Source organism: Oenanthe melanoleuca, chromosome 2 (genome assembly GCF_029582105.1).
Source record: "Oenanthe melanoleuca isolate GR-GAL-2019-014 chromosome 2, OMel1.0, whole genome shotgun sequence".
NCBI lineage: Eukaryota > Metazoa > Chordata > Aves > Passeriformes > Muscicapidae > Oenanthe > Oenanthe melanoleuca.
This window is the reverse complement of record NC_079335.1, coordinates 104,118,003-104,137,024: the sequence shown is the minus strand read 5'-3', so window position 1 is coordinate 104,137,024 and position 19,022 is coordinate 104,118,003. Positions and strand designations below refer to the sequence as shown.

Sequence of the window (19,022 nt, the reverse complement as noted above, 5' to 3'; positions counted from 1 at the left end):
CCTCACACCCGAAGACTGGATGTTGGCCAAGGAGCACCACAGCAGCTTAGAGCTATCAGCTAAAATGAAGCAAGTGAATAGGAATAACTAATTATAGTTCTCCCTGCTTGGGGCAAGAAGCTGTCCAAACCAGGGGCATGGCAACCAGAAAGCTAAATTCGGTGGGGAACTGGCCAGGAGGTGCCCCAGGTTTGCTCCTCACCAAACCCGATGGCCTGCAGGTTCAGCAAGGGTGGCCAGGTGGCCAGCAACTGTCCCCATGTTGGGGGACTGCCAAGAGCAGGAAGCCCTGTTAACACCACCCAACCCTGTGAGGTCTGGAGATCACCACATTGGGGGCAAGAATGTGGCAGCAGTGGGCCTGTGCAGAAGCGTGAGGGGGCTGTGGGCATCCCCCTCGGCTTGAAGTACAAGAGAAAAAAAAAGAAAAATATGAGGAGAGAAAAGATGAGCAACCGAGCCAGCCAGGAGTCGAACCTAGAATCTTCTGATCCGTAGTCAGACGCGTTATCCATTGCGCCACTGGCCCTGCCTGAGAGCAGCGTGCTGCCCTGTACACTTCAGCATAATGCTTGACGCTGCCTCAGCCAATGGCGGCGCCGGCGAGCCCGCTTGGTCCCGCCCCCTCCTGCCATAGGCAGTACCCCGCCCTGGGCTCGCCAGCGCGCCCGCGGAGCTTTGTCCCGAGCGGGGCCCCGTCGCTCCGGCCCAGGGATGCGTCAGTCGGGCAGGGAGGGAGCGGCCGGGTCGGAGCGGAGCCGGTCGGCCGGGGACAGTCCGAGGGAACGGATGGCGACGGCGGCACCGGCGGGAACCACGGCGGCGGCGGCCTACGCCAGCCTGAAGCTGTGAGTGATCCGTTGGGACGGGGGTGACGCGGCTCTGGCACCTGCCGGAGTGGAGGGAAAGGGAAGGGAGGAGCCGCCGGTGGAGTGACGGTCGCCCGTCCCTTGCTGTCCCCTGCTCTCCCCCGTCCCGTCCTCTGCCCTTTTTGTCTATCTCGGCTCCCTCGCTCGCCCGAGTGCCCGCGAAGGGCTTGGCCTGGGAGGGCAGGAGGGGGAGGGAGGACTTTGGCCGCAGACACGGGTCCTCTGTCGCCGTCCATCCGACAGCGCTGCGGGCGGGCGGCTCCCGTCTGTTTCGCTGCCCTCCCTCGTGTCCCGGAGGTCAGTGCCTGCGAGGCTTCCCTTGGCGAGAGGAGCCAGGGCTGCCTGCTCGTTGTGGAGGCTTCCTCTTTGGAGCCATTCCAAACCCACCTGGAAGCGTTCCTTTGTCACCTGCTCTGGGTGACGCTGCCTTGGCAGAGGGACTGGACCAGGTGATCTCCGGAGGTCCCTTCCAGCCCTGACAATTCTGTGATTCTGCCTTCATGCTGGGAGCTGGCTGCTGCAGGGGCTCGGGCACTGGTGTAAGGCTGTGTGTGTGCAGCGCCGCTTGCCAGCAGAAGGTTCCCTAGGCGTGCCTGTCCATCGGCTTTCGTGACACAAATAGGCTTTTTTTGTGGTGCGTGATGGTTTTGATGCCAGCTGATGACTGAACTTTGAGGGCTTTAAACTTTCATTACTGTCCTGTGCAGTGCCGGCTGTGACTTTTACGAATAAATTCTTCTAACTACCCAGTGTAAATTTTTTATTAAAACAGTTTTTTTTAGGGGAGACTGTAAGCCACATGTTTGTGTGCTGCCTTTAATACAGCAGCAGAAGTTGCATAACCAAAAGGAGTGCAAAGTTAACACTGCAAGAGGCATCTCCATTATAAACCCTCACACTGACTGGTTCTACCTCCCAAGGATATTGCTCTGAGCATGAGACTCTTCATGACTGAAGCCAAAAGTGAAGTGCCTTTGTGTGTCCTAAAGGTGTTCCCAGGCTTTTGACCTCTAAACAGTGTCTGGAAACTGCATAATTGAGTTACCGATGCCATTTTTAGGTAGCAGTATCTGAAAGTGACTCTTAAGCCTGATTTAACTGTGCTTTATGCTCTGTTAAATTTCATTTGACAGTCATCTTTTGGAATCAGTGCAAACAGGTCTTTTGGAGGTCTGTATAAACAGTTTGCCATAATGCTGTTACATGTTTCAAAGTCACCAGGCTTCTTATTTTGGTGAGGTAGTTATGTGAGGGTACACCGACCCTGGAGATAATTGAGTAGTATTGCTGAAGAGTAAGATCATCAGTGATGGCTGAAAGACTTACTTGACAAAAAGCTTTTTCTTTTTTTTTCTTTTTTTTTTTTTTTTTTTTTTTTTCCTCCCTCTTTCCCTCTCTCCTCTTGTCAACTTAGCAGTATTTGTCTTTCTTTAAGCTGGTCTTGTGGTCCTTTTGGCTGGAGAGGAGCAAAGGTAAGTTGTGTGAGTAGCAGTTATGCTGTGGCATTTAGTGCACAGTTGTTCTTACTGAGAATTTTTTCAAGTAAAAGCCCTTTTCTGGACACAGGCTTGTAAAGAATTCTCTCATTCAAAGTTTAATCTTGGTTGAAAGTAAGCTTTGATCTTTTTAAAACAAGGCTGTCTCAGATGTAGTTTAACATGAGTTTTTTCATAAACATGAAAACAGAATTGTTTTGTGTTCTGAAAAATGAGCTTTTTTCCTTTTCTTATTACTACACCAAGCTGTGATAATGGCTGCAGCCTTTCTACCAAGCATTTGAAGATATAGGGCCATAACTTGGGTGATGAGTCAAGCCTACCACATTGTCAAGGTCAAATGAGAATGTTTTTACAAAAAGTCCAGGCTAGACATCAATTTGGGGATTTAGTGGTGGCAGCCTTTCGGTGTGGGTTTTTAACAGATTATTCACTCTCAAGCTGGTAAGGTCAGATTCTGCAAATGTACCTTTTCTGGCCCTGTATGGCACCTCCCAGATTGGAGTGCTCTGCAGGGCCCAATTCTGTACATCCAGCCACAGATTCTAGCTCTCAACACGAACCTCTTGTGTTCTCCACCTTATCAAAAGTAGTGGTTTGTGCCCTTTGTGCTTTGACCAGTGTCATCAGTCAAGTTCAGGTGGTAATAGTAGAAGTGCTGATGTCTGGCATTTGTGCTGCTTACTGAGTTACACCAACAGTTATTGGGAAAACTATGAACCTGAAATCTGCTATCTAGTTGTCACCTCTGTCATTGCATTATTTAATTAACTTCTTCTGGTAGCCTCAGGAATAAATTGTAAAATTCAAACAGCCGTTGCAGGTATTGTATCCACAACTAGCAGTGGAGTTGCCAGTCCTGTTAATATATACAAATATATACATTAATATATACAAACTGATTGTTAAAGGTGTCTGCAGAATAGAGAATAGAGAAAATTCTGGCTGTTGTTTTGGCTCAGTTAAAAATAACTTTTTTTTTTCTTTGTGCTTGGATTGCTTGTCTTAAGTGATCTTGGATCACTTATCTTGCTGATAGCCTTCTCAGTATCTTGTGGGTCCATTACACTACACTAGCTCTGTTTCAGATTTAACTCCTCCTGCCCGTAGTTATGTTGCCTCACATGCTTTGTGAAAGTACTTGTCAGTCTTTGGTAGCTACTGCACTTGAACACAGTGCCTTCCACTTGTGTGTATGTTTGGGGAGGAAGTCTAAAAGGGCATTTTGGTTTGAATAACACTTCCAGAAAGAACAGCTACAAATTCCTTTCTTACTGCTCCATCTAAGTTGTTGTGGTAAAGCTCAGGGATCTTGGTTGAGCCAGACATTAACTTATGCAGTAAATTATCTTCATGTAGAGTGAAACTTCACTGGAAATAGACATTATGTAGCTAGGCCTTTAATATATGCCCTTTTCTGTTTTGTTTTAAAATGGTGTTTCCATTAGTTTTCTAAATCCTGGGGTTTTTCTCCCTGCAACAGCTACTGCTGTATGGGAGATGTTCCAATTCCTTGAGCTGTTTCTGCTCGAGGAGTAATATTTATGGGAGACATATAATTAGCTCACCTGATCACCTAGAAAATCTGGAATCTCTGGAGTTCTGAAACCACCAGTGTATTAGCTCTGTTACTTAACATACTATTGGGACTCTGCATAAACTAACATCTTTCCTGTATCTCACTGCAGGGCAGTTTGCTGTGCTCAAGATCCCAAATGCATCTCTGTGCCATACTGGATGTACTTTTGGCTTGCTTTATTACAGTATTCAGAGGCTGACATCAAAGAGTTTCCTGCATTAGAGCAATGTTAAGTATTTATGGTGAAATAATCAATTACTGAAGTAAGAGTCTGGCTGTTGAGGCCTAGAAGGCTTAAGTGATATTGAGTGAAGTACTATCTTTAGTGGCCATTAGAGCATGCAGGGTCTTCTTTCATGCTGTATCTGAACATAGGAATATTCCTATCTATAAAACCAGCCTGATTAAAATGTGAGATGCAAATGTGCATCATCTGTATGATACACAATGCTGCTTTATAACATAATTAAGGAAGTGAAACTTCAAAACAAATACACAAACAAAAGAAATACTATCTCAACTGCAAATTAGTCTGACTTTACGCTTGGTGTAAGCAAACAGTGGTTTGTTCTTTTTTGGGTTATTTTAATGTTTCTGTTCTGTTGGGAGTCAATACTTTTTCCCTGCAACTTCGACTTGTAGGAATGAAATCTAGTAATTGCTTTATCTCTTGGCATCAATCCAATAGTTTCAGTTGGAGAAGATTATCAAAATGAAATTCAAGTCACCTTCAGTAATATTTGGAATGGGAATTTGGTGATTGTAGTTCTTCAATGCTTCTTGAGTAATGTGAGTTCTATTAAAAATGTAAAATGTAGAATTTGTGCTTATTGCTTCCTTTGTTCTTTAGCAATACTGAGAAATAGTTCATTATAATGGTGATCAGCTTTCTTTTAGTTAAAATAAAGGAAATAGAAGGACTCAAATTTTGTGAAGATTTGACATTAGTTTATTATAATGGTGGTCAGTTTTCCTTTAGTTAAAGGAAATAGATTCCTATTTTGTGATGATTTGACATGCTGTTAAATTGTAAGGGAATCAAGATGGTGATGGAGCAAGGTGGTGAGAGCTCTTTATGTTCTGTATGGTTCTAGACAGCAGTGGTAATATAGCTGAGGAGAAGGCAGGCTCCACTGTGAACTATAAAGTTTATACAAAACTAGAATGTGGCTGGGTGTATGAAGACCAGCTCTAAACAAAACTACAGACACTATGGGTTTCTATAAAATACTGCTTTCCTAATTATTATTTTTGATATAATACTGGCACTTGGACTTCATCTGTCCTTGTTTCATTAAAATAATAGAATGAATCTGCAATTTCTAATTGTGAATTATCCTCTTCACCATTTAATGTCTCCCTGTCATATGAGTAAAATTAGCATGTGCGCTATTCATCTACACTTGTGATAGACATACAGGCTTGCTGGTGAGTACGGTTTAGAGATTAACCTATTCTTGCATGCAGTGTTCATTAGCTTCCTTTCTGAAAGACAAGTAAGAGTCAATCATCTTGACTATAGCAATTTTATGATAGACAGGGTCATGAAAGTGTGAATGAGACTGCAAGCCTAGTTTTGGTAAGTGGTAAAGTTGTAAATCAGCACTTGGACTGGAACTGCTCTGATTCTTGGCCTCTTCCTCAACAATATTTATTTTAGGAAGTGTCGAACTTCTTGCACAAATGAAGCAAGGACTAAGTGAATCGTCTTTCTGTTGAAAATTCTGTACAGCACTAGTTATCCCACTTCTTCTGAAGCACAAATTTAATATCTTGCGGGGCCTTAGGCTTTCCAGTTTGTGTTGCACAGCTATATTTAGGGCAGTTTTTGAAAGTGATCCCAACAGTATTTTGTTCAAGTTCTGTCAACTTTGTAGATTGATAACTTTGTTTTCTTTTACCCCTGTTTCCTCCCTCGCTCAGGAGTCGACAGTATTTCTGTTTCAGACTGCTGCAAGCTGCTGGCCCTTTTTGGTCTATTGAGCTGAAAACAGGGATGATTTGCCTTACATTTTTCATGACACTTTTGTCACCAAATTTGGTCCTAGAGAGGACTCTGGGAAGGAGGACTTCAAATAAATGTGAAACATAAATTTCTAGCTTTGCTTAAACTATAGGCATTGCGTAAGAGGAAATGAAGATGATAAAATAGTTAAAAGGGCAATGTTAGTGGCAGGAAATAATGTGGTCTAGGATTTGAGACAGAGAAATGCTGGGATCTGATCTAGCAAAGCAGAGCATATGACACACATTGAGAGACCAAGCATCATTTGCTGTGGCAGCCCTAATTTTCTCTGTTTTCTTTTCAGTTCAGTAATATTGAGGTAAAAGACTTCTTGTTCCTCAGGGAGAAATTGTTACTTTTGAATGTGGTAAAGAAAGCATTTGTTTATATAACAGTCATTTGAGATTTGTAAGCTTCTTCTCAGTTGGTTAAAAACGGGCTTTAACCAATATGAATGTGAATCTCTTATTCCGAGACTGTAGTAGTGTCATGGCCATGTTGCACTTCATAATGTAAGGAGCAGCTTTCAAAAATACTGGTCATGGATGGAAATTCTTTTTGTGATCTGTACAATCAGTGTAGATGTCTTGTCCATGTTGTGATCTTCATACAGAGTATTCAAAAACTGAAACTATAGGTCTCAACACTTTGCTTACAACCTGATAAGTTAACCTATTTTTTCAACTTTGCTTGAGATGCTCAGATGAGTAAGAGTCTATAAGCATCTGTGTTAATGGCACAACAGGTCCAATATTAAACTTTGTAGAATCTCTTCCCACTTGTTTTAGATGGAAACTTGTGTATCAACTGACATCCCAACGAGTGTTCAACTAAACCAATGGAAGACAAGCTGCAGCTTTCTCTTGTGGAAAAAATGCTTCCTGCTACTTCCTGCCAGTTAGCAATGGGTTTCTCACTGTATCTTAAATAGTATATCCTCTTAAAAAAAAAAAAAAAAAAGATTCTTTAACAAAGTGAGGGTTTGTAGATTGTCTTTAAGTTTGTTCTTTCCCTGTTCTGTCTGTGTACCTGTTTGCTTTATTGCTATAAAAACAGTTTCCATTATTGCTGTGAAGCTCCTCTAAAGAGCTGAGGGTGCACATGTGCACTTCATCAAAAACAAAAGTAATGAAAGCAAAGTAGGTGTTTTAAGGCTTCAGTGTTCAGTAAACAGCATGTTTGTATTTCTTATTCTGGTGTTTCTATTTTCAAAGATTAAGCATTTAGTATGTGTAACTGAAAGATTTAAGAATGCTGATTTACAAAGGAAATACTGTAGATATGTTTCCCATGATTTTTCTATGATCCATAGACTCATTTTCCTGTAACTTAAATTATCTGATGAACACCTATTTTACAGTTGGTTGGTGGACTTTTTCAGTTCAACATTTGTTCTCCTCTGGCTTTTCTCTAATTCCCCAGTGAGGTCATGGAATCGCCATCTTTCAGGAGAGTTAAAAAACACCCTGAGAAACAGGGTTTAACTAAGAAGTTGAATAAACTTTTTAAGTTGGTCCTGCTTTAAGTGGGTGGAAAGTGGGGTCTTCTAAAGCTCTTTTTTAGAGGTTTTAAGTGTGGTGAGTTGATCCTGGGTGCCCACTGAAGTGACTCATCACTCCCATCTGCACATCGATAGGGAAGAGAAAATAAAAGGAACAGCTCTTGGGTCAAAATAAGGGCAAGGAGAGATCACACAGCGATTACAGTCACTGACTAAACAGAGTTGACTTGAGGAAATTAGTTTAATTTATTAATAATCGGATCTGGATAGGGTAATGAGAAAGCCTAATTTTAACACCTTCCTCTCACCCCTCCCTTCTTCCCCATCTCAACTCCAGTCCTAATTTTATTTACTTCCTTTGTCTCCCCCAGTAGCACAGGGAGATTTGGAGTGGGGTTTGTGGTCAGTTCATCACACTTTGTTGGTGCTTCCCCAGTGGAAGGACTCATTTTCCTCCTCCAACATGGGGTCGCTATCCCAGAGACAATTCTCCACAAACCTGTGCACAGTGAGTCCTTCCCACAGACTGCAGTTCTTCATGAACTCTTCTAGCATGGGTCCTTTCTATATGATGCAGTCCTTCAGGAACAGGCTGTTCCAGCATGGTTTCCCATCAGGGTCATAAGTCCTGCCAGGAGCTTGTTCCAGCACAGGCTTCTTATGGGGTCACAGCCTCACAGAATATTCTGGTTTAGAAGGGACCAACAAGGATCATCAAGTTCATCTGTTATGTGAATGGTCTGTATGAAGATCAAACCCACTACATTGGTGTTATTAGTACCCTGTTCTAACCAGCATCACCCTGCTCTGTTGTGGCCCTCCAAGGGCTGCAGGTGGATCTCTGCTCTGCCATGGGCTGCAAAGAGACAGCTTTTCCTCACTTGCCTTCACCAGGGGCTGCAGGGGAATCTCTGCTCCAGCTCCTGGAGCACCTATTGCCCCTCCTTGTGTACTGACCTTAGTCTGCAGGGTTGATTCTGTCACACATTCTCACTGTCCTGCTGCAGTTGGTGTTGTGCTGAGCAATTTCCCCTTCTTAAATATGTTATCCCAGAGGTGCTGCCACTGTCACTGTTGTGCCTTAGCCAGCAGTGGGTCTGTCTTGGAGCAGGCTGGCATTGGCTCTTTCAGACACAGGAAATTTCTAGCAGCTTCTCACAGGAGCCAGTTCTGTAGCACCCCCCCCACCACCACCATCACTAACTACCAAAACCTGGCCATCAGATTCCTCTGCTCTAAATCAGGATTCTAATTCAGCTTTCTGAAGAATTAAAAGAAATAGAAGATGTATAGAAATGCAAGATCTATTTAGGGAGAAGGAGCCTAAAAATACCTACCCTGTTACCAGAACAAGAATTTTAAAACTCTGACCCCATGTCTTCTCAAGCCTTAAACTAAGAAAAATCACTATAAGAGTGAAGAACAATAGTTTAGAGTTTTTGGGGGTTTTTCTTTGTTTGCTGAGCATTTCCTGTGTGTGGCTACAGGTCAGTCCTGCATAAACCTCCTATCAATGCACAGTATAACGTGTCTGGCTTCTTGCAAATATCACAATGGGTGTATTTTTAAGGAACACTTCTAAAAGTGTTGGGTTTTTTGATGGTTTTGAGGGGGAAGGAAGGGAAAGATGGCAATGAAGTCTAAACAGGAAGTCAGTGTGTGACTTGTTTGTCTGATGGCGAGATACATGTTCATGCCATGTGTGTTATGTAGACCTGGCTAACACGTCTGGGAAACAGTAATGTTGAGACATCTGCTTTAATAAATTAGTGTGCTACTTGAACTTTTCCATTTCTACTGTGTTTTTTCTAGTGGATTATTGCAATACTTACAACACTAGTGGAACAGGTGTGTTTATCATTTCATACATTACATTTTATGTTTATTAGACTTGCATTAGGGATGTGGTTTAATCTGTTAGGAAGATTTTTGTTTAAAAACTTCTGATTTTATGTTGTGAGATGGGTTTTGGCTTACCAGATATGGTTCAAGCTTACAGGAATTAGAGTGGGTCACTACATACATAAATTCACTTTCATGTCTTTGCCTTATAAAAAAGGATTAAGATTGTTAAGCAGGCCATGAATTTTGCAATAACTGATGAGCTGGACTTGCTTTGTTTTGGTTTGATTTTTGGTTTTTAGGGATTTTTTTTTGGTTTTTTGTTGCTTTTTTTTTTTAATTATTATTATTTGTTTTGGGTTTTGTTTGTTTTCTTACACTGTCAACATCAGTGGGTGTTGGGAAGCAGTCCAGTGAGAATTTTGTTATTTTGCTGCTGAAATAAGATGTAAAATTGATTGTTTATCCTTCAACACCTGAAGACAGAGCAATCTCAAATAAATTTTGCTAAACTAATTCCTTTTTCCTCTCTATTCCCTTAAAGGCATACCACACCAGAGAAGTTCTATGTGGAAGCCTGTGATGATGGAGCAGATGATGTGCTTGCCATTGACAGAGTCTCCACAGAAGTCACTCTTACAGGTGACTCTCCTCACCAGTATTTCTCAATACAGTCTTCCTTGTCCTTTTGTCTGTTTTGCTGTAGGAGTCCAAGAAGATATTCAGAACCTTACTGAGATGATACTGACATAATTTTTTTTTTTTATTTTTAGTTACAGTTTAAAACAATGCTTTGTATTTTGTTCTGCAGAGCTTTGTTTCAAATGCCTTTTGGCTGTGAGTTTGATGATAGTACTTGCCTGGTGAGACTGTCTATCACAACAGGGGAAGCTGACTCATCCAGGCTATTTGGGGCTGGTGCTAGAAGTTCAAGATCAAACAGGGAAAGTATTGAACACTGGGGTTCTACAGCTTTTGCAAATTGTCCCAGTGCTGTCGTTTGTGTATAGTTTTTGTATAAAACTGAAGCTTGACTTTTCATAAAGCCTCCAGAAATAGCAACAGTAACAAAACCTGTACTATAAATTTTCATTCTGTGTTGCAAATCCAGGTTCAAGTGTTAGTGGGAATAGTTTTAAGTCTCTTGATTGAAAATTTTAGTTAAATTTTTTTAAAAATATGAAACAAAACACTGAATAACAGTAAAATGAAGGCATTGGGAGATTTCCCTTTTGATTCTTCAGGGGTTTGGTACCATGGTATTACTGATCTCCAAACAGACAAATGCTACATAAAAGTAATATAAAAACAGTCATTCTCTCTCTTTTATTAGGCTTCTTGTATACTTCATGTAAGAGCAGTGTGCCCATCCCACTGATACTTTTGGTATCATAGTATATTATTTCAATTTCTCCTTCAAAACTGTCTCTTCAAAACTGACAAGATAGTTATCCCAAGTCTTTTGTCAGCCTACATCTCTGTCACTACTGCTCTTTTATCAGATGAACCTCCAAGGTGTTTAAAGCAGAGGAAGATTCAACGGTTACCTTTTTCAGTTTTCTGAGTTCTGAGAAAATGCTTCATTCTGGGGGATGCTTTGGGTTTTTATAGATTTTTCTAATATCCCTTCTTTTGTTTTAGAAGTGTAAGTAAATGAAATTTACACGTACTAAGACTTTTAATTGATATTTGAATACTTTTTGGATCTCTTAGTATGTTGTTTGGATTACTGTGTCTTTTGCCACATGTATGCTGCTGTTGGTAGTTTTGCAGACAGAGCTTACACCTTCTGAGATGGAAATAGACCAAGGCTCAGAAGAAGCAATCAGACCTGGAGGCACAAACACTTATGGTTCGGTTGTCCTTGATGGCTTCAAAACAAAACTTCTGGAAGCTGGCAGGACAACACATTATTGAGGCATCTACTTGCTATACTGTCATGTAAATAAGCTTGAGTTTATTCAACTGAATGACTACTTTGATTAAACGTGAGAAATTGGTTAGAAAGTGGGTTAGAATCCCAGATCCTCCTCCCAAAGCTCCAAAAGGCTTTGAAATTCTGACGCTTTGTTTCTTATACTTAACACTGTAGCAAAACTTGATTTGCTCAGGGAGACTGGAGAGACCTTGTTCTAATAGTGTTCCAACACAGGCATGAAGGAAGCAGTCTAAAATGCTGATGTTCTTTTCTTCTGCTTTTCAGTTAAAAAAGATGTTCCCCCTTCAGCTGTTACAAGGCCTATATTTGGTATTTTGGGAACAATCCGATTGGTGGCAGGTAAGGAGAACAGAATTATGCTCTTTAAAAATACTTAGACAAAATAGACTGCTAAAGAGGCTTTAAAGGCAAAAATAGTATTTACAAGTATCTGAGGTTGCACTTCCATTAGTATGATAGACTTTCCTTGTGAATTCTAGAGGTTGGAGGCATCCAAATCTACTTTATCGTGAATGTTTGCGTAACTCTTAAACCAGGATGTCCTCTAAAGACAGGGTTAACTGTCAGTTGTTTTAGTTATAAGGAATGCATTTCAAATGAGTGCAAAGAACCTCATTTACTTTTTCTTTGTAACTATTTTAATCTTAGCTGCAGGATTTGATGCAATAGTCAAGTGTTTGCTGTGAAGCTTGATCAATAATCACGGTACACAAATAGCTGAGAGTGACTGGTTGCTAGACAAGTAGATTCAGCTGTTCAAGTAATGGCTGTGTTGTAACTGCCCTACAAATATGAAGAAAATCCAATATGAAAAGGAAAATGGCAGACTGGAACAATTCTAAGTTTAGGAAGTTTTAGGATAATGTAAGAATAAGTTGTCTAGTTTTTCTAAGTGTCTCAGTGGTCGGATCTCAGCAGCCACTGTCATGAGTTCACCTGATGCATAAAGTGTATACTTTTGGGAAAGTAAGCATTGCTACTCCAACAGTCCTTTTTGTAGAATCTGGTAGAGTTTGAGACTGAAGTAATCTGAAAAATTATGTAATAAGCAGCATACATACTGAATAAAATTCACATGTGTAAAAAGGATTAAAGATCACTCACTGCAGTATTCCCAAAAGAGGCTAAGGGTGATTTGATTGAATGCAGTGACTTCTACAGGGTGTTAAAACTGATGAACTTTCTATGCCCATATTCTAAAGAGTTGTGGGTCTTGTAGAGTAAGCAGTGTAATGAATACATGTGTCTTAGGGATTCAGTGAGTGCTGACTCTTTTAAAACTGAACTACCCCAATGGGGAATTTTCACCACTTACAGGCTTGGTAATGACTACTGTTCATCTGCCTGATTATCAAATAAAATATAGAATATGTAAAGTCTCTTAAAAGCTTTGGGCTTTTTCATTCTACCCACTAGAGCTTTGTACTGAGTATTAGTATACAGCTGTCAAAGTAAAGATGTTATGAGCTAAATTAAATGTTTAGCTAAATGTTATTAGGTAGTTCACTGCTGTTAGCTGTGAAACTGGCCCTGTATCTAGCAATGCAGCATCTTTAACAAATATAAATAATCTTTGCCTATTGCAGTATTAAGAGTAAGCTTTTTATTCAAAAACAAGATGACACTGAAATACCCTATGCTTAGAAATAAGGTTGTGTTGTGTTCACCAACAAGTGTAAATTAATTGCTCTGAGTGAACTGTCCATGATTATGGGGTGGGTTTTATAGTTTGTTACTTACTAGGCAACCAGGGAAACAGCAAAGTTCCTGTCTTAAGACAAGAACCTGAAATTTCTTTGTTCTGTTTTGACTCTGTTAGGAGGACATGATAAGTTGAATAGTCTTTTTGGCTTTTGAAGCATGCTTCCTTTCATGTATTTTGGACTTGTTCTGTGCTTTTCAAACCATATTCAAGATCACTGGCCTCTTCCTGAGTTTGCAAACTTGAAAACTTTGACTGTCTCTGATCAGGAGTAGGTGACATTTTATCCTGTCCACTTTTTAAAAATTCCTTAAACTTAATGAGCAGCTCAAGATCTCTGAGCACGGGAAAGTGAATAGTTTAGCAAGTACATTTTGCTTTTGCTCCAGCCCTGTTTGCTTTTGCTACACAAGGGCATAAAGTTCTCTTGATTTCAGTTTTCTGATATGAGCATAGACTGCTTTCCTTAATACATGCAGCTCTTTTTTTTTTTTTTTTTTTTTTTTTTTGTTTGTTTGTTTGTTTGTTTTATTTTTTAACATTGTTCTTTCTGATTTACAGGCACGTATCTTATTGTAATAACAAAAAAGAAAAAAGTAGGTGAGATTTTCAGTCATGCAATCTGGAAAGCAACAGACTTTGACATCCTCTCCTACAAAAAGACCATGCTGCACTTAACTGATATTCAGGTAAGTACATTGATTAGGGGAGTGTGGAGGAATGTTATTGTATGTTGATGCTCATTGCTACAGGACCTAATTTGATGAACCTATGAATTTTTTTTAAGAAGCTCTTTGAACAATACTTTTTTTCTGATTTGTTCGTATAAGTAGAATGGCTTTAGTATTTGTGTATAGATGTATATAAAATCATGGCATTCAAGATAATAAACTCATATGGTGCAACTTAGAATATCATCTATAGTTTTTGTATGTGCATTTTTGCTTCTATTAAGATGGTACACCCTTCCTAATGCTTCTGTTAAGTCTTTCTCACAGATTTACTTTTCTGATGGCCTCTACAATAAACTGTGTTGTTGTTATCTTATCTTTCTTGCTTTCTTTATGGAATTGTTCAGTTAGATACTCAGCAGGGAAGAATTGACTTCTATTTTTTTGAGGGAGTGACTGATGTAAGAATTTTTTAAAACAAATGTGTAGTGGATTGATGAAGAGCAGGTCAGTGTGTCTAACCAATGGAACTGGAAGGGAATCTGATAGTTTTCCAGGAAATTAATGAGATTAGTCAGAACTTGAACCAGAACATAGATTATAACTATTATTTTGTCTTGCCATCTTGTTTTTTGGGGTTTTTTGACTGAATTATTTTCAGGGCAACTAACAGCTTTCCTTTTGCTTGGAAGTTGTTAGAATTTGTTTAATATCACTAGCTGTTTACCTCACAGGAATACCATTCTCTGCTCTCCACTGTTGTTGCAGAATTTGGTTGCAGTGTGCTAACTGCAAGTTATCAGTGAACTGGTATCAGAATTGCACTCTCATGCTTTCCTTCTCGTATGGTAATCTCTGGATGATGTCATGTATTGCTAGAGCACTAGCAAAATTCATCTCAACACTTCAAAAAGTAGTGGTAGCTTACAAGAGTAAAATATTTGATAGTAGTGACAGCTCTTCTGTTCTTTTCTCATCTCAACAGTTGCAGGACAATAAAGTATTTTTATCAATGCTTAACCATGTCTTGAGCGTGGATGGGTTTTATTTCTCAACAACCTACGACCTGACACACACCCTGCAACGGCTGGCAAACACGAGCCCAGAGTTCCAGGAGATGAGCCTTCTTGAGAGGGTAAGGATTTGAGTTTGCTTTGTGTCAGGCTCTTGCAAATTGTCAGTCAGTTTGATGTAGATGATGTTTAAATGATGCCAGTGTTCTGTCCAAGCTATTAGAGGTTGTGTCTGAACACACTGGTCTGCAAGTCTCATAGCCTGTGAGCAGCACAAATGTTCTAGGGAACTGTTCTGATCTTATGTCACATTTCCAGATCAGCAGTTAGAAGTACTTCCTAAAGTATATTTTGAATAGATTCTGAAAAATCCAAAATAAATTAAATTTTGCCTCTAATATTGAACGCTTCTACTTACAAGAAGGAGCTAAGTAGGAAAACTGAGAAAGCAAGTAATTCCTTTGACCTGGAATGGGGGGAAGGAATCCAAAGTGGAATAAATTGTGCTTGTGTTCATATTCTTTTCCAGGATAACTTGGAATAGTACTGCAGGTTTTATGGCTGTCAGTGTTAGGATGTTGTATTCTGTCTAAAGTATTCTAATTCTTTGTGTGGAAAACAAATTTAATATGTCGCTTTTGTCTTAAAGACAACAGCCAAATGCAATTTGAACTTGAAATTCTCTTGTGTCTATATTGATGGGTTTTTGTTTTGGTTTATTTTTTTAACATTGGAAAAACTATTTACATTTGGGGATTGTTTTGCATCAAATGCTGCCCTGGCAGTGCTCTTGCCAGGGAGAGAAAGGACACAAAAGGATTGGTTTGCCTTAAAATTATGTCACTTCAGAAAATTGTTTGAAAGGCAAAGTACAGTAAAAAAAATCAGTTTCAAGTAAATTCAGATCTCGGATGGTTAAAATTATTGCAGTGCAACTTCATATTCCCATGGCTTCAGTATAATGGCTTATCAAAATGATGGTGGCAATTTTGAACATCTCCAGTTTGCCTTTGCGAGAGAAGTCTGGTCTGTGGAGTGTGGGTGGTATTTTTTTTAATATTTGTTTTTGTTGTTTTTTTTAAGAATACTGGTAGAAGGAAATAACCCCAGTGTAGGGGCACCAATGCATTATGTTCTGCAGCTCAGTTGTTAATGGTTTAGAAGTGTCAGGCCACACCCTTAAGAGTAGTTAAAAAAATAACTCTCTCCAGTCTTTTAGATTTCTAGTTGAGGGTATGAAGGCTACTGATAAAAGAACAATTCATTTGTACCTGTTCACCTAAACTTACATGACACATGGATACTATGATATTGCCTTTATGTTGAATTAAACAGAACTGACAGTCTTTAAAAATATGCTGGCTTTTTTCTTGCTGCAGGCGGACCCACGGTTTGTATGGAATGGACACCTTCTTAGAGAATTTATTGCTCAACCAGAGGTAAACACTTAATAATGATTAGATTAGAGCACAAATATACTTTTGCTATAAGCATGCAACAGCTTTTTGTAATTCTGTCTCTTTCAGACAGCCAGAATCTAGTATAACGTGGCTAATCATCATCTAGTTTAGCACAGTGAGTCTTCTGCTTTCAAACTTCCAACTTTGTCAATGTCCTCAGTAGTACTTCTAGAAAGCTAATTTTTTGGAAGTGTCTGTATTTGAAGATACTGTGCTGTGAAGATAGCTGCTCATATAAACCAAAGGGGAAGTTACACTGAATAGTGTATGCTTCTCAAGGATTTTGAAGTTTAACTATGTATTTATCTTTGGATATAGCCAAGGTCCAGTTCATCACTTTTTTCCTAAGACTGTGTGAGTGCAGTTTCAATTCCATTTTCTTCATTAATAGATCATAAAGCTGGTAATTAAGAGTAAGACTGGCAGTTTAGATTCTTCCAATTTATTTCAAATGAAGACTTAACACACCTTTAAATTCATTTAGTCCAGCAAATAAAGTGCATGACCATGAGCCACAGCTGTGGCAGTTAATAGCCAGACTGTCTAAGCTCCTTCCTACCAGAGACATCCTCTGTCTGTTAAACTCCTTCGATTGCCTGCACTACAGCAGCCTCCTCTCTCCATCAGTATTTTGTATTTATCAAGGCAAGTGATGCACAGCTTCTATTTCTGCCCCAGTAATGTGTGGAGATGTGCTGTTACATTAGACAACACTGTTCCAAAAGGCTAGATTGTGCAGTGCTTCTGGAATGTGAAGATATGAATTAGAGAAGGGCTGTCGTGCATATTCCAGGAGCATACGACTGGGAGTAAAGCTTGCATAGTGCTATGCAAGTAAAGCTTGGGAAATGAGAGAAGCTGTGGTGGAAACAGCAAAGGAAAGCCAAGTGTGGCTGGCTGGTGAAAACAGACCTAGGTGACAAAATACAGAAGCTGAAAAGGGAGATAACTGATATTTTTAGGCTACACCTCCCCTCACATTGATTACAGCTGGCTTGATGCAGGAACCATTTTAGATAATGAAGTGTGGGACTTCTGACTTCTAGTATTGAATTTTTAAAGTTTTCCTGAAAGATTGTTATTCAGGTATGGCAGGATAGGAAGAACTCTGGAACAAGCATTTTGAGTATTATTCACATAAAAATGATCTTACTGGAGGCTTCTGTAACTATTATCTCTGCATATGTTCTGCTGTGGAGGTAAAGTAAACATATGTCAAAAGATTTCAGCAAGTATTGCTTTATATCGGGCATGTTTGTAGGAGAGTAAATGCTAGGTATAGGGAGGACAAAACAGCTTGTCTTTTGTCCAGGCTGATTAATTGGGATTAGACTTTTACTTTTTCCCTCTTGCTAATAAGGATTACATATGTTGCTGTTTTCCCTGAACTTCTTTTCCCAGAAAGGAATGTTTCACCCTAAACAAAAAGTAAATTATATAAACTATATAAAACTACCACAAAATCCTTAGGAAAAGCATAGTCACTCACCTTTTTTGGCTGCTAGTGTTTAATATTTTTAACATGTATTTGTGTGTTTCAGATCCATAGGTTTGCTACACCAGTGATGCACGGATGTATCCTTTTGTGCCATAAAACTGAGTGCTGGATATGGGTAGTCCATTAGCAAAATGAGGCTGCTCTATTGTTACACTGGTAATTATAACAGAGCACGTTGTCAGAAATATAATTTGCTCATATATAGGTGTTACATATTGTTTGATAGCCTACTTGTGTGTCAACTCCCTTGAATATTTTGCTTTGAAGGCTACACGTATTTAATTTTACAATCATGGTTTGCATAACTTTTTCAGTGGAAAGGTTAAGATTAATATGGCAAATGCTATTCCACCAGCTTTAGTACTTTTTTGTCTTGCTATAAGGATGCATCTACTTTAGATACAAAATAAGGGAGAGCAGTTTTGACTTGAAGGAATGCGTGTGGATGTTGATGAATAAAAGGGTAGGTTCTGCTGAAGGCTCCTGGGCAGCTGCTTTTCCTGCACCAATGTTTTGGGAACAGCATGAAAAGGACTGGCAAGACTGGATGGAGCAACTTATGCTGTGTTCTACTTTGTTCCTCCATTGCAAAGGTGTGTGCAGGGAATGGCTTCCAGATGGAATAGATTGATCTGGTAGGACTGTCAGCAGCTGGCAGATCTCCAGTCCTTTCCTGCTACTTATCTAATGGAAAAATGTTGTGGAAGTAGGCAGAGAGACAAAGGAAAGATGGCACAAGGGAACCATCGAAACACCCTAATCCTTATCCTTCTGGTTCTGGGTAAATTGCAATTAACCACTGACAGACTGCAATTAACAACTTCCTTGATCCTGTTTTTTTCACTCTATAAATAATTAGCATGAGAACTGTTTGGTTAAATTAGAAAGCTAGAATTACAGCAAAACCTTAGAGAACTCAGGAATTTGAAGAAACAGGATTTCTAGCAGTAAAAATGCTAGGAAGACCACTCAGCAACACTGTTACAGTGCCACTAGTAGATATTTCAGTAGTATCAAAGGTTCTGATTTTTGGGGGTTTTCCCCCATATAAACCCAAATGTATTTTTTCAAGTGGGTGTACTGGTCTTCTAGTCTTGCAGTGGTGAGAAATAATGGACTTGGATAGTTGAGATTTTGATCATCTGAAGCCCTAAACTATCTTTAATATTTCCCTTACTGCTCCAAACCAAAGCCCTTCAAAAGAACAGTAAATTCTGTCTTGTCTTATCTGTATATGTGGATGTTGCTAATAGCAAGTTGTCATTCTAAGTGAGGACAGATTGCCAACAGAAAATAGGCTGACAATTGCTAAGCAGCTAAGGTTAGAGGTAACCTTTCTTGCAGTATACTGTTGGCTGTGCAAATGTTGAATTAAAGGGTGGGGGACCTGGCAGGAATTTTCCAGGAAAACAAGAGGAATCGGTATTTTTCAGCCTTGATTTATGAA

At 39.7% G+C, this 19,022-nt stretch overlaps 1 protein-coding gene and 1 non-coding gene across 3 annotated transcripts in view; one reads left to right on the top strand and one right to left on the bottom strand.

Annotated features, from left to right (window-relative positions):
• Positions 1–456: 456 nt before the first annotated feature.
• Positions 457–529, bottom strand: TRNAR-ACG (transfer RNA arginine (anticodon ACG)). The gene has a single exon. It is a non-coding gene; the product is annotated as a tRNA-Arg (tRNA).
• A 137-nt stretch (positions 530–666) lies between these two features.
• Positions 667–19,022, top strand: part of SACM1L (SAC1 like phosphatidylinositide phosphatase) — a 30,367-nt gene continuing 12,011 nt past the window's right edge. The window contains exons 1-7 of one of the 2 annotated variants that reach the window (XM_056485633.1): positions 667–848; positions 9,837–9,934; positions 11,496–11,570; positions 13,495–13,622; positions 14,590–14,739; positions 15,997–16,056; positions 17,619–17,652. In XM_056485633.1, coding sequence (XP_056341608.1) covers positions 715–848; positions 9,837–9,934; positions 11,496–11,570; positions 13,495–13,622; positions 14,590–14,739; positions 15,997–16,056; positions 17,619–17,652 — 679 coding nt within the window. In that variant the 5' untranslated portion in view covers positions 667–714. Of the gene's footprint in view, positions 849–9,836; positions 9,935–11,495; positions 11,571–13,494; positions 13,623–14,589; positions 14,740–15,996; positions 16,057–17,618; positions 17,653–19,022 lie in introns of those variants that run through there. The other variant, XM_056485634.1, reaches the window with a different exon arrangement.